Below are 25,731 nucleotides of genomic sequence, written 5' to 3'. Positions count from 1 at the left end.
ATTGTCCATCTGAGGGATGTGGTACCTGTGCCCTGCCTGTGAACTACTAACCCAACAACTTATAGTCAGCATGGAAATCATACAGAGGCTCCACGTCAACAAAATAATTTTGCTCTGTATATATATATCTTTGTATGGGTGAGATGCCTCGACTTTTTAAGGTGGCAGGTTTGTTTCATTTGTGGGTCCTTTGCATAAAGGTAAGATGTGTGCCCTTCCTGTAAAGCATCAGAGACATGGATGAGTTGATGATGAATCAAGTTGTGGGGACATGGCAGTGTCATGTGCATTGGTTGGAGAGGGAGGGGGTCAGCATGGGGATGAAAATTGCCTGCAACATTGTTATGCATAAAATTGAAAATCATTAAATTGAATGTTTAACTTCTGAATATTTATTTTTGTGGCATTGAAGGAACACTTGTGGCAGAGACAAGAGCAAGTGTAATCATACTGTATTCCAATGAACAAGATGCATTGCCATTGATTGGAGAGCTTATTTTGCAAAATGTCACTGGGAAAACATGGATCGCAGCATCTGACTGGATCACATCACAGCTGTATTCAACATCTCGATATGTTCACATCTTTCAAGGCACAATCGGTTTTGGAGAAAAATCAGGACAAATTGCAGAATTTCAAGATTTCCTCAGAAATGTGAAGCCAAAAAAAACAAGTTTTATATTGAAGGAAGATTATCTCAATGGAAACCAGGTAATGAGTATCATTTTTATCATTTCTATTCACGTAAGATGATGAAAATCAATAGGGCCAACGTTTTATTTTTATCCCACAGACATGTAATAAGTATCTATGATTTGCAGACACCAGCTCCATGTGTGGATGCATCTCCTGATTTGGAAATTATGAGATGATGGTATGATAAATGGAACATCCTTTATTTGTTGAATTTCTCACAGTCTCACCCTTATTACCCTGGTAGGATTGTTCATATAAATCCTCCGATCTCTTTCCATGGCGAAAACCTGGAGAAAATTTAGTCTCATCAACTTCAATGCCAGTGACACGTGATCTGACAAATCTCACACTCTCACTCTCTTTCCGAAAGAACCATTTGGTGATCCATCGCTTTTACATTCTTAACAAGACTATTGATGAAGTTCAGTTTGACAAACTTATGGGGCTGACGATCAACTTGATCTTTCTTGGGTAAACAGGATTTCCAAGTTCACCTCCTAAGCCAATCACCGACTGGGAATCCTCCATCGTGCAAAGTCTTTCCTTCGCATTGCTGAACTATTTTTCCAGTTTAATGGATTATTGCACTCCCTTCTGGCTTGGCACCCCTGCGTCACACCTTGCTTAGCTTGTTGCTGTGGAAACCAAGGTCTTCAAGATGATTGGATTATCCCAAAGATGAAACTGAGTCTCTGCGCCTATCAATTTCACCTCACAGAAAATTGAGTGGTCTCTGTCTTCCACTCAACCTTGTCCAATCTTGCACCCTCTTCCCTTTGCATATTCGTCTCCAACTCTGCCCAAGTTTCTGCAAGGTGCACGTGGTCTGTCTGTAAGTGACACCTTTATGGTGAAACTCCCAAAATCACGAATCACCACTTGCCTCCACTCATTGTTCCTCCTTTCACCCACTTGAGGAACTGACTTCTTCACTTTTCAGTCTCATTCTTCCTTACATGGTTTCAGGATGACTGCTCACCACCATCTTAGATGATCAACAGCATTCACAACTTTGATCCTTTCTCCAATACTTGACACTTTCCAAGGCCACCTTTTTCCATTTTTCCAATTTTTCCTTCCTGACAGGATGCGGTTGTATTAATCTTGTTCACCCCCTGTGTTCACACATTGGCCTCATTCTTCTCGGCATCCCTAATTTCTCAAAGTCTCCCTTTGTATTGTCCCTCAACCCTACTGTTGGTGTTGTCTTGCCCCCACTCTTTTTATACTGTTCCCTTTGTTCTGCAACATCCTAGATCTATTTTATGTTTCAGCTATTTCACGAGCCATGATATTGTTTTTAACAACCCTCACTTTTCACCATGACCTCTCTTTGGCTGTTCTTATATTAAAACTGGCCTGTAAAACCAACTACATATGGGGTATCGTCTGAGATTTTTTTTGTATACCTTGTCGAGATTCGTATGAGAACTAACACACAACGTACAGCAAAGGGGGGGGGGGGGGGTAGTGGGAAGGACAAAACAGTTGCGAACAGAGACATTAGGAAATCTGTGGAAGGGAGAGGGATGGGGCAGGGAACACGGGGAATACAAGATGGACATTACAGGGACTTTCATGTTGGAAAGCAGGGAATTTGAATGAGGTGGGTTTTGGGTGGATTAAAGGGGGTAGAAAAGATCAAGAATTTGGATGGGGGATGCTAAAAGGTAGTGGTGAACAGCTGTTTTTAAGGACTGGAGGGAAGAATGGGATTGAATAGAGTGAGGGAGTTTATTACAAAGGCGGGAAAAAGAGGAATGAAAGAGTGAAGGTGAGCAGAGATTCGTGATTTTGGTAGTTTTACCAGAAGGGTGTTGTTTGCGGACATTGAGCGCCCTGCAAAAATATGGTGAGGACAAATTGCAGACACAGCAGGTGGGGTGAGATCAGAGAGGATATGGTGGAAGACAGAAAGACCACCGACCTGCCTTCAGTGAGAGAGTGATAGGCCGAAAGACTCAGCTTCATCACGGGAGATGCCAATGATCCAAAATGCCTTCGTTTCCACAGCATGAAACCGAGAAAGGTGGTAGGCAGGTGCATCATCCCAGAGGGGAGAGCAGTCCTCCATCAGGCTGTGGATGAAAGCTTTGTATGTGGTCAGGGGCTCAGGTGGGCCAAGGAAGGACTTTGCACGTGGACGATTCCCAGTGGGCAACTGGCTTTGGAGGCCATGGTGGAAATGTGGCTTTCCCAAGAAAGATCATGGCAGATTTAAAGTTGAACTTGAAAAATCATATCTCTTCACAACCTGCAAGGCATTTGTTCATTGTATAATGAATTAGTGCTCACATCTCTGAGCTGGAGTTGAAACTCCAGCATCCCAATGGTTTCTCCTGAATTCTGGAGCATCTGAAGCCCAAGATTAATGGAATGTAATGTCATAATACTGAAACAAAAGGGTTGTTCCTCTCACATTACAGGCATTCTCTGTTGTTTTTTTTTTTTTCTAGTGCCACTACTCTGTTCTCTCTCTAACTCCACTTTATCAACCTTCCACCACTCCCCAGATTCCACAGAATTCGCACAATCCAGCAGTTTTTTGTTTTGTTTTATCATGAGGAATGTAATCAGACCTAGATAATGCAGCTCAAAGGCAAATTCACTCATTCTATATTATCCTGTCAGAAAACTTGGTTATTGAAACTCCTGTTTAAAAGAATGTGGATATTTTGGGCACTGGGTGGGTTAACTTTTTATTTTGCCACTTAAAAAGGGAGAAAACAACCAAATGGAACAGATATTCCAAAAAGTAATGTAATTGCTTGGAGTCTGAGAGCTTTTTCAATTGAATTACTTGGGATTTGTTTCGCAAATAGAAGAGTTGACAATCATCGATATTCTAAACCAGTAAGTAGATTGAAGGAGATCTCCAAAGATCGAAGGTGAATTTATAATATTTCCACTAAGAATGGCACCAAGACCCCAATTTTGAAGCATCGAATAAAGAGAATTATAACCAAGCACTTTGTATCAAGTGAATTGAAAGTCAAACTTGGAAGCAAAAAGTAAAAAAGACAAATTTCATAGCCCTCGTTGTTTTAGTAATCTTTAGGTATGGAGTTTAAGGGCCATCTTTGATGGACTCTTGTATGGAGTTAAATCGCCAATCTACCAGTTGGCTGGTTTTTTATCAGATCGCAAAATAAAGTGAGGGGCACGTGTATCCCATTATGTACTGTGCTTATGACTAGTTTGAACAAAATCGGATCCTGCCTGTCTGCGAAATGGTTGGGGACACATTAAATTAACAAAATGTCCACCAATCAGCCATCTTGGAACTGATCTTGAACAAAAATGATGTGCACGTTTAAGCCATCATTCATTAGCGTGTGTCAAGTTTGAACAACACCGGGAAATGATTGTCCAAGAAACTTTTGAGGACGTGTTCAACATCAGGTTATATAACTTATATGGCCACCAGTCGGCCATCTTGCATCTGATCTTGAAAACAAATGGCATGCTTATGTAAGCTATATTCGTTATCTTTTTCCAATTTTAAACAAGATTGGTAAATGCACGTCTGAGAAATGGTTGAGGATGTGTTCAACACAGGGTTTTTCAACAAGTAAAATGGCTGCCAGTGTACCAGTCAACCATCTTTGATCAGATGGCAAAATATAGTATGGTGAAAGTGTATGCTAATATTGTGTTGTGGTTGTGCCAAGTTTGAACAAAATCTCACCATACATGTTGGAAAAATGGTTGGGGACACGTTTAAGTAGCAGAATGGCCGCCAGTCGGACATCTTGGATCTGATGTCGAAAATAAATGATGGACTTATGTAAGTCATCATTTACTATCTGTTTGCCTAGTTTGAAAAACATCAGTAAATGCATGTCCGAGAAATGGCTGAGGACATGCTTAACATCGTGTTTTTTTTTTTTTTCAACTAAAACGGCCACCAGTCGGCCATCATGCACCTCTTCTTTTTTTATTAAAAAAAAATAGACGTACTTATGTAAGCCATCATTCTTTATCTGTGTGCCAAGTTGGAACAACATTGGTAAATGCATGTCCGAGAAATTGCGGAGGACGTATTCAACTTTGGGTTTTTTTTACAACTAAAATAGTCACCAGTCGGCCCTCTTGGTTCTGATATCGATAAAAATTGACGTGTTTATGTAAACCATCATTAGTTATCTGTCTGCTAAGTTTAAATGACATCGTTAAAAGCTTTTCCGAGAAATGGTTGAGGAAGTGTTTAACACCAGGTTTTTTTTAATAACTAAAATATCTGCCAGTTGGTCATCTTGGATGTCATTTCACAAAACAAAATTGCTGACGGATGCCATCACTCTTTATCTGTGTTTCAAGTTGAATCATCATCACACCATTTGAAAGCCTTTATCCCAGAGCAGGGCTCAGCTTTTTGCAGGCTCCAATCATGGCCCCCTTTCTTGGGGCAACGTTTTTACTCCGTATGCCCTTTCTGACGCAAACCCTTTAATCGCCTTTGACCCTGCAGGGATAATTACCAGTATACTGGTGCTCATTTTGCCGACCTTAGGAAGGATGACAGGCTGAGTCAACCCTCCTGATACGAACTCAGCGCCCAGGGGGGCTTAAACTCAGGACTCCAAGGATCCCAACCCACCACCTTAATCTCTGAGCCACACCAGGCTCATTGTGTTTCAAGTTGAATAACATCGGTAAATGCATGTCTGAGAAAGGGTTGAGGATATGTTCGACACCGGGTTTGTGGTTTTTAACAAAATGTTGCCAGTCATCTATCTTGGTTCTTCTGTCAAAAAAATGACGTGCTTATACACACCATAATGTGTTGTCTTTCTGCCAAGTATGAATAAAATCGGTCCACACATGTCTGAGATATGGTTAGGAATGTACGCATGCATGACACGAAAATCAAGACCAAATTCATCATCCACCATTTCGGACTAAGTCCAATGAGGGCCACAAATCTTAATATAGTGTAGTAGATAGTAGAAAAATCGTGCAAATTATGATACAAGCATCAAATTTGGCATTTCTGATCAAATTGGCCATTTGAAAATCCAAATTTTTCAAAATTTGGATTTTCAAATGGCCAATCAGGCAGATTTGATTAGAATCCCCTGGAGAACAAATGTGCCAACTTTGATGGTTGTATCATCATTTGCACGATTCCTCTCAAAAATTGCTGTTATCTGCCCCACTAAAGGCCCGGTCACACCTTGACGTTTTAGCCAGCGATGGCAACGTATTAAAATGTATGTAAAACGCTGGCTTATGTTGAACTTTTGATGTTTTTTTTTAAAGATTCGGACGTATTCATAGCGACTTGGTCTTATGTATAACGCATTAGTAACGGACACAGAACGTTTCGTTGTGTTATAGATAACTTATACCAACGAATGCTGAACCTGTTGTCCGCCTACACAACCGATGCCCAACGATAGTCTAACTTAGGCATAGTGCGTTGCACGCATCGCCGACGATGTCGTGACGTAGCCTATTAAAAGGCTGACGCACAACGATTCGAATCATAACTGCCGTAGAAATGGAAGTGTCAACATCGCGGTCACACCTTGGCGATCTTGCCAGCATATGCCGACCTAAGAAAAATGTGTCTAAAACGTTGGGGCACGTCAAATACGGTATGAGTAAGTTTGGTGTACATGAGTAGAACGCTAAAGTACGCTATCATACGTCGTAGTAAGTAGAGTACGTCAAGAAATTTTAAACATGTTCAAAATTTTACGACGTAATCGGCGTATGCCACACCTTCCGCATCCGATGGGGATAAGTTTTACACACGTCCACAAAGGCTACTTATAAGCTACTCATAAGTCAAAACACGTCGTGGTAATGTCTTTTTTACTCGAAACTTATTTCTAACTTATGTTTGACGTGCTTTGAACCACTTCTTTACGTAGTCCCAACACACATTGACGTATGTACACGGATTCCAATGACGTCTTCCGGTCGACAAAAAAAAATAAATGAACGTGTTTCTAGCTTACAACTGCCATATAAAGACGTGTTCCCAGCGGTTTTGGGAATTGGTATATAAAAATGCTGCTCATAAAAGGGGAACCCAACAGTGTTTTCGAGTCCTTTTTGAGTCGATGTCCATGTCAGCAGTAACAGTATCAGTATCAGTATTAGTATTAGTATTAGTTTGTTCATGTTGGCAGTAGTAGGTGAGTGTGAGGGGGAGGGTGTGGGTTATGATGGATCGTCCTTGCGTCCGCGTGTCCACGGGTAGGAGACATCTTTTCACCATTGTTCGAAGTTCTTCGCGGCTAATTTTTTATGGAGCTTTTTCAACAATGAGCTATAGCTTGTTTTTACGATTTAGGTCTATTCATAACGGGTTGGACAAATGCACAATGAACTAATAATGTGCATAGAGCGCTTTGATTACTTATAGATACGGTATACCAACGAATAATTATCGTGTAGCCGGCGTTCACAAACTATGCCCAACGATAGCCTAACTTATCCATATCGTGCGGCAGTTTATCTTTGCTGGTGACGTAGGGTTTGCTATTCATAGGCTGCCACTCAACGATTTAAATGGCTGCATCTCCACTATTGAAAGTAGACGCTTGCGCTCAACAATTGGATTTTTTTTTTTACACTCAACGACTTTTAAACGGTACCACTCAGCTATTTTCATTGTTTACAATGAATGATTTAAATTGCTGTCACTCGCCTTTGTTTTTTGTTGCTGGGGTTTTGAAATTTGTAGCGTTTCTTCTGAACGTGTTAAAACGCTCAAACTCGACTATTTTAAATAGACGCTGCCGATGGACAATTGGAATCATAGCCAAGCTAGACATCGAAGTGTGAACATCCTCGTCATGCCGAAGAAAAGTTTGAAGAATGCTGCAAATAAGTGTCCTGGCCGTGGCCGTGGACGCTGACGCAAGGATGATCCATTATACCGATGTCTTTCAGCCTATGAGTAACTTAAAAGTAACGTCTGTTGACGTGTGGCAACGATCGCGTAACGTGCCAACAACACGTTAATCATAGGTTAGAAATAAGTTTTGGGTATGCTAAACATTACCTCGGCGTGTCTCAACTTATGATTAACTTACAAGTAGCATGTGTTGACGTCTGTCAACGATCGCAGACCATGCATACAACTTGTGGCCAGCGTAGCGGAACGTGTGAGTCATACGCCGGCATATGTCGTGAAATTTCAAGTATGAAAATGTTTGAGGACAACCAAAAAGTACAACGTTTAAAGCCAGTGTACTACGACGTATGGCAGTGTTTTTCAGCGTCCTCTCAATGTTATCAAAACTTACCCATAACGTATTCAACGTGTGCCAGCGTTTTAGAAAAAAAAATTCAAAAAATCGGCATACGTTGGCTAAAACGTCAAGGTGTGACCGGGCCTTAATATGAAAGGTCTCTGGTGCTCTTTGCATTATATGGAGTTATACTATTTTGTGTAAATCAATCTTGAGGCAATTTTCAAGCTTGTATTCTGTCTTGGCTCAGATTTATAGCTCTTCAATTTCCCTGAACAAGTGTAAGTGCACTCACGATCTCAGAGAGAACCAACAACTCAAATTTCATAAGTGAGAAATGCTAATGTCATTGCAACATCTTCGATACATCAGGCAGCATTGTGATGAAGCATTCCAAAAGTTCAACGACCTTCATCCACTCTTAAAACTTCATCTAAAACTACATGTTTGAAACAAATATGTGAGTTCATTCTTCATGCGTTTTAGTCCCCATTGGACATCGTCCAAAATCAGAGCTTGTGGATTTGGTCTCGATTTTCTTGTGTGTGTGTGTGTGTGTGTGTGTGTGTGTGTGCGTGCGTGCGTGCGTGCGTGCGTGCGTGCGTGCGTGCGTGCGTGTGCGCGCGCGCTCTTCTCAGATGTGTATGAACCGATTTTATCCGTATTTGGCAAAAAGACAACACATGGTGAAAAACATATGCACATCATTTTGTTTCACGATGCGATCAAAGACGGCCGACCGGCGGCCATTTTAGTTGTTGAACCCTCCCACCGGTGTCCAACACGTCCCTAACCATTTCTTAGATATGCATTTGCCGATCTTGTTCGAACTTGTAACACAGATAATGAATGTTGGCTTAAAAAGCACGTCATTTATTTTGAGATCGGATCGAACATGGTTGACTGGCGGCCATTTTAGTTTCAAAAACTGGATATTGAACAGTTCCTCAACCATCTCTTGGACAAGTATTTACCGGAATTGCTTAAACTTGTCACACAGACAATGAATGTTGGCTTACATATGCATGTTATTTTGATCAAAATCTGATCTAAGATGATGGCCATTTTAGTTGTGAAAAATTTGATGTTGAACACAAGCTCAGCCATTTCTCGGACATGCATTTACCGATATTGTTCAAACTTGCACACAGATAATAAATGATGGCTTACATATGCATGTCATTTTTTTGTTATCAGATCAAAGATGGCCGACTGGCGTCTGTTTTGTGACTCACACGTGTCCCCAACCATTTATCTGATATTCATGGTTCGATTTTGGTCAAACTTGGCACAAGCACAGCACACGATGGCATACATTTCCTCTTGACTTTACTTTGTTATATGTGCAAAGATGACCGACTGGTAGACTGGTGGCCATTTTAGCTGTAAAAAACCTCGATGTTGAACACATTCTCAACCATGCATTTATCAATATTGTGCAAACTTATTACCCAGATAAAGAAAATGGCTTGCAAATGCAGGTGTTTTTTTTTTTGAGATCACATCCAAAATGGCCAACTCATGGCTATTTTGTTGCTGAATTGTATCCCCAAGCATTTCGCAAATATACATTGTCCAATTGTGTTCAAAATTTGCAGAAAAAAAGAGCATGATGACATACACGTGCACCTCACTTTATTTTGTGATCAAATTAAATATGGCCGACTGGTAGACTGGTGACAATTGTAGTTGTACATAGATATGGGCTAGTCCTATAACTCCATGCAACAATATTACTAAAACAACGGGGCTCTTACATTTTGTCTTTTTCACTCATTCACTTTATTTCCCTTATGAAATGAAATACTCCAGCTGTGAGCCAAATGACATTTTGTCTTTGTTTGATCGTATTCATTGAAAAGAGTCTTCCTTCTCTTATACACCATATCTTCAACCTGAATGTGTTTGTAAACATGAAAGTTCATTTGAAAGCCTGACATGAAGCAAGGTGTGGTAACCTGGAAAATGAATTTCACATGATACATGCTATTCTCAGAATATTTATTTCAGATTTTGAAAAATTTGAGTGTGTGTACTCACTTTGATTTATTGCAACGTTTGTACGACAGTGTAAATTTTATCGTAATTTGTAAACTAAATCAAACCATTGTTTAATTAAACTTTCACGACACGTTTTGCACCCTTAGATATGTACAGTAAAGCAAAGCAATAATTTTACATCAAATTACCCAAACTACTTGAATATCAACAAGACAAGAAAATATTTGACAATCAGTGGGGAACAAATAGGAGAAGAAACCCCACTTTATCGGAATGAGAAATCATTGAATGATTATGTAGTTGAATTGTGGGAAGATGTTTTCAGATGCACCTGGGATGGTGAAAAAATTGAACTTCCACCGTGCTCAGGCCAAGAATCATTAGATAATGTTTACTCACAGTTTACAGATGTTTCCAAACTATATCTATCATATTATACCTATCTGACTGTACATGCTGTCGCGCATGCCTTGATGGACATCCAAACTTGTACGTCCCATGGCAGTCCATTGTACAATGGGACATGTGGCAGAATATCTGATTTCCATCCATGGCAAGTAAGAATTAATCGTTCTTTGTTTACCGTTTCTTTATTTTGTGGTAAAAACAACAATGTGTTGTGAACAACATGGTTAAAAAAAGGAAATAAAATAGCATGGTTTTCTTTGTACCCCTCACTTTTTCAGCTCCTGTTTTACATGCGAAAAGTGAAATTTAAAACGGATTTGGGAGAGATGTTTTTTGATGATTACGGTGACCCTCCTGGACTCTATGACCAAATAATTTGGCAAAGAGATGCCAAGAGTGAAATAATATTTAAAACCATTGGGTACTATGATTCCAAAGCTCCACCTGATCAGAGGTTTTTTGTTAAAAATGATGGATATTTTTGGAGTGATGGGAATAAAAATGTAAGTTATCATATTTGCAAAGTTACAAGTTATAGATTTGCACACGTAGATTAAATAATATTCGACTTATTTTATAAAATCCTCTCAATAATTGGCAAAAAACACAAAAACATTGCAACATTTTTATTTACATATGAGAAATGACACTTGACTACGTTATTCAAGCAGAACGTAGAATTAATATGCTAAGCTATTTTGGGTAGGCCAGGCAACACCGATTCAAGGGAAGACTCGAAGCTTCTCAAAATCCAAAGCCCATCTGCATCTGCTTTGTATTCTTACTAAACTTGATAAAAACAACAACTAAAAAAAACAATTGTCCATTTTACTTATTTGTGTTCTCCATATTCATGTTCTCCAAATGATGGTTTAATGAAGATTTGATAACAAAAGCTCAGTCAGTGAATATGTTATGGCCTGGACACACACACACACACACACACACACACACACACACACACACACACACACACACACACACACACACACACACACACACACACACACACACACACACACACACACACACACACACACACACACACACACACACACACACACACACACACACACACACACACACACACACACACACACACACACACAATTGCAAAACCCTGTCTCTCGCTCAGTGGGGGGGGGGGGGGGGGCGGTACAGGGTAATAAGATGGAGGTTTCTTTCCAGAGCAGGTTAATTCTCATAGGCTGCTAATTTCTTGACCTGAGGCAGAAAATTTCTGGGGAACTATTTTGATTGCTGAGTAAACTGTCAAGAAACATTCCTCTCCTAAAATGATTACTGAATTTTCCGGTGTATAAACCGCTGCTGTGTATTAATCATATCCCTGTTTTTCACCCTCAAAAAACAAAAAAAACCTTTCCCGGTGTATTCACCACACCCATGTTTTTCACCCTCAAATAAATGAATATATTGATGTTTTTATTTTCTGATCTCTATCTAAATACGTTTGTACATTAACTTTGTATGTAACAAAGTGATGGAGGTATCAACAAGCTTACTCCTATGTCCACTTATTTTCGTCTAACAGTCTTATTCTCATTTTCAAGAAGTTGATGAGAGTGGAGGGGATACCAATAAGTTTTTAATTTTCTTCCTTATTTTTTAATACTCTCAAGAAGATTTGTTTTTTGTTACTAGAGAAAGGAAGAAAAGGGATTCATACTAGTATCATACATATTTATTATGGATTTGTCGCCCTGAAAAAGGCCGTTTGGGTTTGATGAAGCTTTTCAGTTAAACCGATGAAATCCTCATCAATGCTTTCCTCGTCGAAGATGGCAGACAACTCCTTGTCCAAATCAGGGTAGATAGAGCAAGTCCCCTTCGCTGTCCACGTAACAGTCACTGTCATTTGCAGCCTCCTCCTCCCAAATTATGTTGTCCTATGTGCCGTCCATGATGTTGGAGATGCAGCATTTCAGAAATGCAGCTTGATGATGTCCAACCATATCTCCTCGCACACCTTGATGATCGAGCCACAGATCATCAGAAGTTCGACATTTTTCATCCTCCCGCTCTTGGTGTAGCTCTTCTCCCCACTCATTATCCAGTCTGACCAGCAATGACGTAGCCCATCATTGAACAGCTTGTAAATGTACACATCAAGCAGCTGCAGGAGCAATGTCATCCCACCTGGGATGATGGCGAGATCAGTGTTGCTCTGAGAGAGCAGCATTTTGGTTTTAGCAGCCTAGTGACAACTGAACACATCCAGGATGAGCATGCTCCATTGTTGAGAGAGACCGCCATCCAGCTTACTCCTTCAGACGATGACGAAATAATTTTATTTTGGTGAAGATCCGAATCAGATCCAGATATGAGAATTTTTTGTTTTTTGAAGTGATTCTTCATCATTGAGAGACAGGGCCAAATCCAATTTAAAGTACAGTACAGCATGATATTTAAAAACGCTTTCGACAGAATCGAATGAAACATGGTGGGCAGATTGGGTGTGTGACAAGGATGAAGATCTGAATTTGTTGAAGATCTGAATCCGGATACTCGAAATTTTAGTGACACTTTGCAAATGTGTTATAGCACCAATGTTGAAACATGGTATGGTATTTCATGAAGATATGAACGCATAATGAAAAAAATTGGTGGATGATTTGGACAGGCGATAAGAACAAGCCAATTAGATTTTGGTTAAGGTTCGGATGCAGATCCGACCTATTACTTGGATACAAAGCGTAAACTGCTCACTCTGTCGGAGGTACGTGCTCAACTGACTGCCTTTCTAGTTACTCATTTTGTAAGTTGCGGAAAACATAAACCAACACTGCATTGATGACCTTATACCACAGAAAAATACTTTTTTGTAACCCATAACAGAAATGTTTTCCAGGTTCCACAGTCGGTGTGCAGTGAGTCATGCGTCCCAGGAACGAGGAAGGTTGCACGTAAAGGGGAACCGTTTTGCTGCTTTGACTGCATTGTTTGCACAAGTCGAGAATACTCTAATGGAACAGGTCGGTGTACTTATAAAATCCACTGGAAGATTTTCAACATAAATTTTAGGTAATCAACAAAACCACTCCAATTCCTGTCAAAAATAATCACTCAATCAATGAAACCTTCAAATAATGAGTGATCTTAAATAGTTTTATTTTGGGGCAATCACCTTATTATGAGATATGTAATTTGACTACCACTTCCCGCAAATTACCACTTTTGTTTGCACGAGGTACAAGAGGACAATGGATAACATTCAGAATTCCTCTGAGACCTCTTTGGCCAAAAAAAAAAAAATACATGTAATTTCATTATTTATCTATTCTGGTAAAAAAATGAAACTACACACAGGGTGCAGGTTTCGATTTAACTTATGTTGAGGTCTGTTTTCTGTGTGTGTGTGTGTGTGTGTGTGTGTGTGTGTGTGTGTGTGTGTGTGTGTGTGTGTGTGTGTGTGCGCGTGCGCACGCGCGCATCGCCAATGCTCGGTAGGCTGCCATTCTGAAGAGGTGGTCGAACAGAGCCCATCCATGACTCCATGAAGTTTCCCATGTAAATCTGTCAATTGGAGAATGGAAGATTCCCCAATACACACAAAAAACAACAACACCAACAACAACAACCTCACACGCATTATCACCCATATACATACAACACAAGATTACACGCAAGTAAAAATAAAAAAGTAGCAGAGTCGCCCATCGATGATGTGATGACGTTTTTTTTGCTTGATGTTTCCACCATGAAATACAAAGCACTCCACCTTCTGACCTCAAGCACCAGCACCAGCACATGACCAGAAATGAGTGGTTGTGCAAAAGCTTAGGGTCTATTGACCTGAGGATGCCTGCTGTACAGTGCTCTTTTTCACTTCACACAGCTTGCTTATTTGGTGCTTTTCAATTACATTTCGTGTGTTTCTCGTCTTTGTACACCCACACACCTATTCACCTCATGCCTGATGGATTTTCGCTGCATCCCAGTTGCCTCACCTCATTGCCGGCCATATCGCAGGTCCTCAACTTTCCTGTTGTCACCGCCAGCTGTTCTCCCATCACTAACTGCCCCATACCACTGCATGCAGCCATCCATACTGATGGGCGTTCAAATCCCTGGAGCGCAAATGGAGCACCTTCACATGCATTCACCCATACCATTGGGTTCTCTGAGAGAGTGCAAGCACAGTGGAGGAGGAGACTGTGGGCAGTGGATTGTCCAATGGGGATCGCAGGGAGTCCAATCGGGACTTTTTTGTCTAACCAGCGTTTCCATTACGAATCAGCGTTACCAGCAAACAAGCACCCTTGTGTCTATCATTGGACAATAAACACTGGGTAAATGACCCTCAGGGATGTTGTCCAATGTCCAATGGGGATCGCAGGGATTCGGTTAAAAGCGGTCGTTCGCGCGCCGGTGGGCGCAGATTCGTAACAATACAGTTCCTAAGTCAGAATTGCATAATCGACAATCCACTGCCCACAGTAGTTTGCCATGCCGCGGAACCGCATCATGTCCTTTTTTGTCCAATGGGGATCGCAGGGAGTGCTCGTCACACTCCACATGTTTCAATATATATATATATATATATATATATATATATATATATATATATATATATATATATATATATATCCTGGAGAACAATGAAAATAATTTGCAATTTGGAAAGACAAGTTTGAAGCAAAAGTGACAGATTGTGCAAGAAGATTCCAGAAAATGCAACATTTCCAAAACCAGTGGTGAAGTTATTGTATCTTCGTTTTTTTTCAGCAAAAATTATGCAACCCACCTCTGAGTGCGACAGCTTTTTGAAATGTGCATTTGCCTGACCTCATGTTTGAAGTGGAAATTGCATTGTATTGATTCTCATTTGACTTTTAAAATTTGTTTCCCAGATTCCTTGGAGTGCTTCTCATGTCCTCAATATTTTTCATCAAATGAAGAGAAAAATGGCTGCGATCAAATGCCTGAAGATTTCTTGGCATTCACTAATCCTGCAGCATTAATTATGACGAGCTTCATTTTGATTGGCGTGATGATGATAATGATTGCTGGAATTGTCGTGCTTCATTATAGAGATCAACTGGTGATCAAAACCACTGACGTCAGTGTAATTGTGCTTTTCCTCCTGGCCCTCATGGGATCACTTTTGAGTTCTTTTCTCTTCTTCGAAGCTTCAGATGACAAGAAATGCTCCATTGGTGATCCAATGGTCTCAGTGTTTATTACATTTGCTGTTTCATGCTTAGCGAGCATGGCATGCAAACTTAACCGTCCTTCAGGTAAAAAAGGACTTTTGTTGATAACAATTATAATAATATTGATAATATATATATATATATATATATATATATATATTTATATATATATATATATATATATATATATATATATATATTTATATATATATATATATATATATATATTTATTTATATATATATATATATATATATATATATATATATATATATATATATATATATATATATATCTATTATAATACCAAGCTTGCACACTAAAAACTCGGCTCGCCGTCACACGATCCCTATGAAATTGCTGTCGCACTTAGCGGGCATGCCGACAATGTTTGGGAAGTCTTGGCGTTCCATAGTACCACTTGCATTTTGCACAATGCGTATTTTTGTCATTCTCCGTGTATGGTCTGTCGTCGGTTCGTCGGTCACACTTGCAGTTAAGGCATGAAGACGTCGATGTACTTGAGAGAAAACTTTATTGTATACCATACGTGCACATGGAAAGCAAACACCAGGAACTCCAATTAAGTAATTGAAGAAGCTCTGAGAGTGCTCTTCCAGGGCAGTTGATTCACTCTCTTTTCTGCACAGTTTTATCTTTGTCAAATGCTGTTTTCACAATTGTCCTCCCCTTTCCCAGGACCAGCTGAGAGCAGCTGGCTTATATCTTCCAACAACTGTCAAACAAGCAAGATAACTCAAAGTAAAGTAACTCCCTAATGCTGCTAACAGCATTCTTGTGGATTACTGACCACATCCTTATCTCAACACACAGTGCTCTAAATTCGTTTTGTGAACAGCAAGCAGGAGTCTATTTTTTGCTACTGAAGGAGAGTGAGTAAAAGTTTTTGGAACAAACAAAGTTAATAAGAAGAAGGTACAAATCCCAACATTCCCTCCTAATGTTATTTTAAGAAACAATGTTTTATTAAATCACAACCAAGCATCTTCTCAATTCAGGCTGGCAGATGACCCAGCTCTGTGGCACAGACAGACCGCTCCCTGGGAAGAGTTCCATCCTTCGGGGTAGCTCCAGATGGTCTCCATGGTGGTCGAAAGGCTCCCACTGCACCTCTCTAAAGGGGCTGTCACACCTTGACGTTTTAGCCAGCGTATGACAAGGTCTCAAAATGTATGTAAAACGTTGGCGTACGCTGAACTATTGATGTTTTTTTAAAAGTTATGGGCATATAATAACGTGTTGGACGTATGCATAACGTATTATTATCGCACACAGAACGTTTCAATCACATATAGATAACTTCTACCAACAAATGCTGAGCGTGTTGTTGGCATTCACAACCTATGCCCATGGATAGTCTAACTTATGCATAGCGTGCCTCAGCGTATCGCCGACGATCACGTGGCATAGGCTATTCATAGGCTGCGGCTCGACGATTCAAATCATACCCGCACTAGACATCGAAGTGTGAAGCCGCTGTCACACCTTGACGTTTCAGCCAGCATATGGCGACGTATGAAAAAATTGCCGAACCAAGCTGGCACACGACGAATACGTTATGGGTAAGTTTTGTATGCGTTAAGAACACGCTGGCATATGTCGTAGTACGCTGGCATACGTCGTCATATGCCGAGTACGTCGAGAAATTTTCAGCATGTTGAAAATTTCTCGACATACTCGGCGTATGACACACGTTCCGCATACGCTGGCCATAAGTTGTAGGCACGTGATGCGATCGTTGACACATGTGACTTGTACATCACTCATAAGTCGAAACACGTCGAGGTAATGATTAGCGTCAGTGTTCCAGACTCCCTGTTTTTCTTTGTTAGGTCATCTCTTTGAGCATGACCTAATAATATGAGCGTCGATGTCCTTCGATCCGTCCGTCCGTCCGTCCTTCCATTCACAATGAAATTGAAGCGGGATATCTGGTCATTAGTGATCCTGGTAGAGGTCGATGAGACGTACACGATTGTATGACTTCCAAGGTCACCGAAGGTCAAGGTCAAGGTCACGAGGCCTTTGAAGTTGCGAAAATGACGATTTTCAAATTCTATCTCCTCCGCCATTTCTCAAGCGATCTTGAATTTGATTGTGGCAAATGAATCTATGGGACAATATCTAAATGTGGTCCGGCCGGATTTTCAACATTCACTTTCGTTTTCGTGTCACGTGACTTCAAATTTGGCAAAAATGCGAAAATGACGAATTTCAAAATCTATCTCCTCCAACATTTCTCACGCAATCTTGAATTTGATTGTGGCATATGAATCTATGGGACAATATCTAAATTTCTTCTGGCCGGATTTTCGATATTCGCTTTCTTTTTTCACGTCACATGACTTCAAAGTTTGCAAAAACTGACCTACCTTCAGGAGGCTACATATTCTCTACTGGGCATGGTAAAAGTTAGTGAATGGTGTCATTGCATAGCAGCTGACCGTGTATATTATATTCATACATTTTCCGCCGAAGGTGCAAAAGTTTCAAAACCCGAAATGTAAACGTCGGCATTTATTTTCAAAATATAATTTTGTACACGTGCGCCAAAATGCCAAGTCATCTTTCACCAAATTGCGCAGTTCGAGCTGCACAGTTCGAGCTGCGCAGTGGAGCTGCGCAGTGGAGCTGCGCAGTAGTCTTCGGTCATAACTGACCATTGAGAACTTGTGGTATTATTTCTCGCAGAGATGACCGTCACTCCCGCAAGGGGGTAATTTTTCTTTTTCTCTTTTCTTCTTCGGTATGACGGTGATGTTCACACTTCGATTTCTAGTGTGGTTATGATTTAAATCGTTGAGCGGCAGCCTATTAATTATATTATATTATAAACACACTAGAAATCGAACTGTTAACATCATCGTCATACCGAAGAAAAGAAGAAAAAAAAAACCATGGAGTCTGGAACACTGACGCTAACCATTACCGCGACGTGTTTCGCCTTATGAGTAACGTACTAGTAACGTGTGTCGAAGCGTGTCAACGATCGCGCAACGTGCCTACAACACGTTACTCATACGTTAGAAATAAGTTTCGGGTACGCTAAACATTACCTTGACGTGTTTCGACTTATGAGTAACTTACAAGTAACGTCTGTCGACGTGCGTCAATGATCATGTAACGTGCCTACAACTTATGGCCAGCATTATGCAGAACGTGTGAGTCAGACGCTGGCATACGTCGTAAAACTTCAAGCATGGAAAATTTGTCTAACAGCTCGGCGTACTACGACGAATGCCAGTGTACTACGACGTATGCCAGCGTATTACTACGTCTGCCAGCATGCTCTTAACGCATAGAAACTTCCCCATAAAGTATTCGATGTGTGCCAGCGTTTCAGCCAAATTTTTCATATGTCAGGCATACGCTGGCTAAATCGTCAAGGTGTGACAGGGCCTTAACCCAGGGAGAGATGCCACCTGCCCCAACAAAGATAGAATCACATGCCAAACCCTCTGATTAACAAATCATTCAGTAAAATCTCCATCCAAAAACTTCTCAGGCTCAAGGTCTGAGTCGAAGCACATACTTAATTGGTGTACATCCATTTCCAGTTCCATTCTAACATTGGGCTGATTCTTATCTCCTATAACATAGTTACCGTTGTGGAAATTCACAGGACACGATAAAGGATATCGCCAAGATCAGTTATATTGCTAAGTGTGTGTTCAGGTAAATTTCCACACTGATGCCTAAAGCGAAAATTTTCGTGTTAACAGGGCTGTGATCTTTGAGGTAGTGTTTTTTTTTTTGCTATCGTTATTTTGGATCAACCGCATTTCCACAACCACAACCAAATCCGCATCTCAACAAACCACGCCATCCTCACCACTTTTCCCACAACCACCATCGCCTCACCACCTTCTCCACCCCGCCAAGCAAGAATCACCTTCTCCACAACCACCCAACCACACCACCCTCACGACCACCACAAAACGCCAACCTTCTTCATAACAACAACCACACCACAAACCTCTCCGCAGCGAATGACATCTATGTCATGGATGCTCATCAGGGAAGAAGAAGCTCCAATAACACGCATGGGATTTCCCCTCCCCCCCCCTTTCCTGCTTTCCCGCGCTTTGGGACGGGGGAGGTGCGATTCAAGCTAGGGCTCAAAGTTTATGTAAAGTGGGGGCCTGATTTTGGGTGAATTCTTCCCCCGCGTGCCGTGGAGGGAGGGGGGAGGTGCGGTGGAAATAAAAGCACGCACTGAACGCAGCGTGAAGAGAAGCGAGTGGAAGTCAGTCTGGGGAGGTCAAGGAGCTGCGTGGAGGTCTGGAGCTTGGAGCCTGCAGTCGGTGGAGAGGTTCGAGTGTCGCGGAGTAGACGTGAGCTGGAGCGCGGCCAAGCCTGCTGTGCTGCGCGGAGCTGCGCGTTCATGTGTGGAAGGGGGAGAGAGCCGGAGAGAGCTCACCAGCCAGCGTCAAACGGTCTGAGGTGATCGGGCTTCAGGACAGTCCGAGCATCGCTGAGGGACGGACGGGTTCTGACAAAGAGTATCAACTTTGGAAGAGCATCAAGACCCTTTTGTTCCTCTAAAAGCGTTGCCGGCTGGGGCCCGAATCACCCGGCCGCTTGGCAAGGCCTGGGCTCAACCGCGGCTACGCTCGCTGCCGTGGGGACGGGACGTCGCGGGTCGCCACATCGAGGCACCACGAGGGTGGAAGTAACCTGCACGGTCTCGTGGGGCTCTTTCGGTCCACAAAGCTCCACGTCATAAAGATCCTGAGAGGTCCAGTCCACCCCTCGCCTTTGATTGGGTCTTTTCCTTGCTTTGCTTTGTATGAAAGTTTTAGCGCCGTGTCCCATTAAGTAGAACTGCCGATAAGTGTACATAATAAATAGACGGTGGTAACTCTTTGCCTTGCTTGCGTCTTGTCCCGTCACCCATTCATCACAATAACTGCATATGTTTCACCCATCCATTGCTTTACTGTATACGTGCATGTTTGTGTAATAATAAATGTGCTTGTTTGAATATAACCTGTTTGTTGCGTCATTTTCCCCTAAATTGAACTGCCATATTGCACTCGGAATATAGTTGGTTGTTAAATAACCAACAATGGAATTGGGTCCAACGAGGCCTGGCGATAATACACTGCTCGGTTATCCCAGAACGGAACGAAACGCTTAAGCGGTTCGTGTCCAAGCAGGCCTTTGTTGAGGTACAATCTCTCAGTCGTCTACCCGCATGCGTACTAAGGTAAATCGATATTCGGCGAGCCGAACCTGTGACTCACGGGTAAAATACGGACCAGGTTGCGGTGTGCCTGCAACACACCCGTGACTGGTTTCCGGCGTTGATCCGGAAAGTCACGACTGAATTGTTCGTCCGGTGGGCATACGGCGTTGATTCAGTGAAAAGCAGTCGTTCGCACGCCGGTGGGCACAGATTCGTAACAATACAGTTCCTAAGTCAGAATTGCCTAATCGACAATCCACTGCCCACAGTAGGTTGCCATGCCTAGGAACCGCATTGTGTCCTTTTTTGTACAAGGGTGGGGCACTTCCGCAATTGAAGTTACCCTTCCCCTGTCCAACTTTATTTTCCAGTGCAAAATTTGGTGCCCAAATACTTAACCTTCTCCTGCACCAGTTGCAGTTTGTCACTGGTTACCTTATGGCCTTTCTTCGCCAATGCCTTGAGCAGCTGTAGCGTATCTATTTCGCACGCTTCCATATTTGGGGAACAAATTAGCAAATTGTCCACATTTTGTCGCATCACTGAATTTCCTCTTAATACTACTTCATCTAAGTCTTTATGCAGCACATGCGAAAACAATGTAGGGCTATCAGCAAAGTCCTGCAGCAGGACATCCATGTATATTGGTGGCCATTATACGTTAAAGCGAACAAAAATTGTGATTCTTCTTCAATAGGGACCGAGGAAAATGCAGAACATAAATCAATTACCATGAAATGGGTGGAGCTTGCGGGAATATATTTTATTAGCACCTCTGCACAAGGTACCACTGGGTGAACACGTTGAATCACCTCATTTACCTCTCGCAGGTCTAGAACAAATCTCAACTTATCCTTCTGTGGCTTTTTAACCGGCAATATAGGTGTGTTACACGGACTTGAAGTTTCCACAATTATCCCTTGTTCTTTCAGAGATTTAATTACTTTTCCTATTCCAGCCTGCGCCTCCTTTCGGCGACAATATTGGCGTACGTTTGGTCAATGCGCTCCAGGTTTTAGTTTGACCACTCGGGGTGCTGGCCCAATGATGCGACCCACATCATTATCGTGCTTGGTCCACAATACTTGCGGAACCTCTTCTAGCAGACTTTCTGAATCCTTTTCCTCGCTCACCGTTCTCGTCAACATCTCACGTTTTGGAGGCAGATCAACTTCCTCCACCATCCCTTGTAGAATCTGCTCCATTAAATAACAGATTCATCCTTCGTCATTCACCAATTTATGCACTTGCCAATGTAACAAAGTTTCGGAGCAAGCCATCCCTGCCCCCTGCAGGCGATAAACCATAAAGCTTAAAACCTTTGGGTGATATGCCACTGCTGTATTTGTTTTGATAATATCTTTCTTAGTTCACCAAGTTTCGGAAATATTACTTTCATATATTTTTGTTTTACTATACTTATATTGGCAAACCGGCTTTCATCCGTAGTCTGATGGAGTACTGCTCCCCCCTTCGGTCTTGCTGCTGTATCACACCTAGCTTGACCATGCTGTGGAAACCAAGAGTTTTAGGATCATTGGTATCACCTGTGATTAAGTTAAATATTTGGGCCTCTCACTATTTCACCGGAGGAAGGTCAGTGGTCTTTCTGTATTCCACTGTCTCCTCTCCAGCCTTGCCCTCCCCCCTGCTCTGTCTGTGATCTGTCTCCCCTATATTTCCTCAAGATGCTCAAGGGCCACCAAAACCCCCCTTCTGGTGAAACTGCAAAAATCAAGAATCACTGCTTGCCTTCACTTTCATTCCTCTTTTTTCCCTTCTCTGGAACAAACTTCCCAAGTCTCTTCAATCACACTCCTCACTCCAAGTCTTCAAAACAGCTGTCCACCACCATCTCAAATCTTCGCCCATCCAAAATCTTGATCCTTGCTAACGTTGTTAATCCACCGCAAACCCACCTCCTTCATATTCCCTGTTTTCCGTTCCTGAAAGTCCATGCAGTACCACCTTGTTTACCCTGTGTACCCTGCCCCATTCCTCTCCCTTGTACAGATATCCTATTGTCTTTGTTCCCCACTAGTTTGTGCTTCCTTCTCCTGCCCTTGTTGTCTCCTACCTCGCAATACATTTCTGTGTATTAGCTCTTACACGGGCCTTGAAGTGGTATCCAAAAAATAAAAAAATAATGTTTTAATTTTTTTAATTGAAAATTGAAAAACATTTTGAACGAGAATAGCACTTTCAGATGGCGTCAAACTGAGCAAGATTTGGAGCAGTGGACCCAGCCCAGAAAGGAAAGCAGTATTCCATCAAGCTGCAGATGAAGGCCTTGGAGGTGAATAGGAGTTCAGGTGTGCCAAGCAAGGATTTTGTATGATGGAGGATGCCCAGTCGGCAGCTGAACTTTGAAATGTGGTTTGCCCAAGAAAAACCATGGCTGACAGTTATACCCAGTTGTTTGATTGATTGAATTTCTTCAAGAGGATTGAGAAGAAAGTAGATGGGAGGGGGGAATTGTCAGACAGTCCTTTCAAAGTCTTAATAAAAGTGTGAGATTTGGTTGGATTGAAAGACATATTCCAAGTGTTTGACAAGTTTATGATTTCGGAATTTATTTGTGATTGGGTTCCTGCTAGATTTTGGTTTCTTTGTTCATCTAATTGTTACAATTGTTACAATTTTAGTATCATCCGGATTTTTAAAACTGAAGTTGATTTGTACTTTTAACGAATTGCTTCTCCATACAGACCATTCACAGGTTCTTTCACAATGTAAGTGTCTGTTTTATTGATTTCATATTATCCACAGGTGGCTCATTTTATAAGTGGGGAACACTTGGTGACCAACTCATGGTGATACTTTGCCTGATGCCGCAAATCATATTTTGTCTTATTTGGGCTTTAGTTGGGAAGCCGAGGCTCATACGTAACACAGAGATCAAAACCAATGTGGTAACTTTAGAGTGTGGAGGGACATCAATGGCGTGGCCAGTCAGTTCACTTTCCTATCTCGTTTTTATTGCCATTTCCTGCTACGCTCTTGCTTTCAAGGCACTGAAGTTTGATTTTGTTCATGAGGAACCAAAGTTCATTACTTTCAGCATGACTGTTTGCCTACTCGTTTGCCTGGCCTTTGTTCCAGCTTACAATAGCACAGAAGGAACATTCAATATCATTACAAAAATATTTACTATTATCACGATATCATTTGGACTTTTTGGATGCATCATGTTACCAAAATGCTACGTGGTCTTGGTTAAAAGTGTAAAATAATTATTGGGTTGAACAAAATAAAATGTTTCATAAAATATATATTGGTTTTGGTGTCATGATTCCACCATTGCACATTGCTAAAGACTTGTAATTGTGACGTTGCTTGGTTTACCTGCAATCATCACTGCTTGGTTTACCTGTGAGTACCATTTACTGCATTTGGTGAAACTGATCTTGCTGGCAGATAAATTTCTACGAGGTTTTTGATTTTTTTTGGCTTCGGACACTGTGTATCACCATCAACGTCAGGGCATGCAATCATATGAAAGCACAGGAGTCAAAGATGTGGTGCCATAACATTTGTCAATTCTCTGAAAACAGAGCAAAATGATATTAATTCTTAGGGAGTTTTTATAGCCAGTGGTCATGAGGAAACTTTTTTGAAACGCGTTATTGATGCTATTGATAAGAATGCACAATCAAGAATTCCAAGAAGCATAAAAATTGTGGCAATTATTTTGACACAGAAAAGTTCAGCATTTAAATGGTCGGTTCTGGATTAAAAAAAGACATATGTTTGTGTTTTGTGTTTTAAGAATGGTTAATCATAAGCGTATTTTCTAATTTTTATGTATTCATGAAGATGTTGCATCGTTTTGTCTGACTTATGTCCTTTGGTGTTTTTTGGTGATCGGTTTAGTTTAAGCCTTTGAGGAAATGAGATGTTTTCTTGTTGAATGCATTTATTTATATTCCAGTGCATCACAGTGGATTGCTGTGCTTTGAATCAGTCGATTCACCGTTTATCAACTAACTTGAGGGGCACCAGAGCAAACTGTAAGTTTCCAAAAATGTGTTACAATCCAAAATACTTTCACCAATAAATGACAGATCACGAGTCACAGTGTATAACTAGAACAGCACTCGTTGACCACATAGTCTCACTCACGCATTCATTTTGAACAAAAATACCATCTTTAATTGAACACGCTATGATTATAGCCCACTGCTGTTATGGCCCATATCCCCGTATAACCCATGCACACTAGTATGTCACATAGTTTCTTGGCATGGTTTATGAATGTCATAAATTTAATTCTTCCCTCACATTGGGTCATACATAGATCTGATATATGAAGTTTCAGATTCAGACTGTCTGTCCGTCCATCTACTCCATAATTCCAAAACCATGAAATCGAGCAGCTCCAAATTTTACACGCATACTAAGGGAACTCCAAAGTGGTGCAATAATGTGAACTGGGTGTTTTGGTGAATTTAAGCACGCATTTTGAAGATTATTAACGACATTATTTCATGATCCTTTATCAAGGTGCATCCTCAGACACCTCACTCTCTCTCTCTCATTGGAGTCTTAAGGAGCATCCTCAGTCACGTTGCACTCCCTCGCTGGGGTCTTAAATTGCCATATTTTTCAGTCTGCTGAACATTGCCTTGAGTTGGAACAGGCCTAAATGGTTTAATAATGATAAAGCGCTCAAAAAAAAAAAATATATAGATATATATTTATTTATTTTTACTCATTGATATCATCAAATTCCTCATTTATGAATACCGTTGAATAACTGTATACCTCACTTTTGTAAGTACTATAGTTTTTAAATTAGAAGCTTGGAGTGATTTCATGAATTAAATGATCCAACATTTAGCCTATTGTCAGGTCAGGCCAGATCAGATCTGTGTCTTGCTTCAGGTTCCATGAAAACCTGTACTAACCACTTTCATGGTCATGTTGGCAGAGACTAAACCGTCTCCCCACTAGGTTTAATGGTGAGGATGGTGTATGGATATGGACACCCAGCAGGACGAAAAACAAAACCTGTCAGAGGGTGGAGGAGCTTCTTC

At 41.2% G+C, this 25,731-nt stretch overlaps 1 protein-coding gene across 1 annotated transcript; it reads left to right on the top strand.

Moving 5' to 3' along the window:
- Positions 1–134: 134 nt before the first annotated feature.
- Positions 135–23,928, top strand: LOC147035726 (extracellular calcium-sensing receptor-like). The gene is made up of 5 exons (XM_085869261.1): positions 135–168; positions 413–711; positions 13,183–13,306; positions 15,185–15,571; positions 23,465–23,928. The coding sequence occupies exons 1-5, from the start codon at positions 135–137 to the stop codon at positions 23,926–23,928; spliced, it is 1,308 nt and encodes a 435-aa protein (XP_085725387.1).
- Positions 23,929–25,731: the final 1,803 nt, after the last annotated feature.

This window comes from Eptatretus burgeri, chromosome 1 (genome assembly GCF_056783735.1).
Source record: "Eptatretus burgeri isolate ZD-2024b chromosome 1, Ebu_testis_v1, whole genome shotgun sequence".
In the NCBI taxonomy this organism is placed as follows: Eukaryota; Metazoa; Chordata; class Myxini; order Myxiniformes; family Myxinidae; genus Eptatretus; species Eptatretus burgeri.
This window is presented reverse-complemented; position numbering and strand designations above follow the sequence as displayed.

What these genes read in the sequence shown, in the direction of transcription:
- LOC147035726 (XM_085869261.1), top strand. Translation starts at nt 135, where the DNA reads ATGGGTGAGATGCCTCGACTTTTTAAGGTGGCAG. An exon ending in TCGACTTTTTAAGGTGGCAG is followed by an intron (nt 169 to 412) that starts GTTTGTTTCATT and finishes GTGGCATTGAAG; the next exon opens with GAACACTTGTGGCAGAGACA. An exon ending in CAAACTTAACCGTCCTTCAG is followed by an intron (nt 15,572 to 23,464) that starts GTAAAAAAGGAC and finishes TATTATCCACAG; the next exon opens with GTGGCTCATTTTATAAGTGG.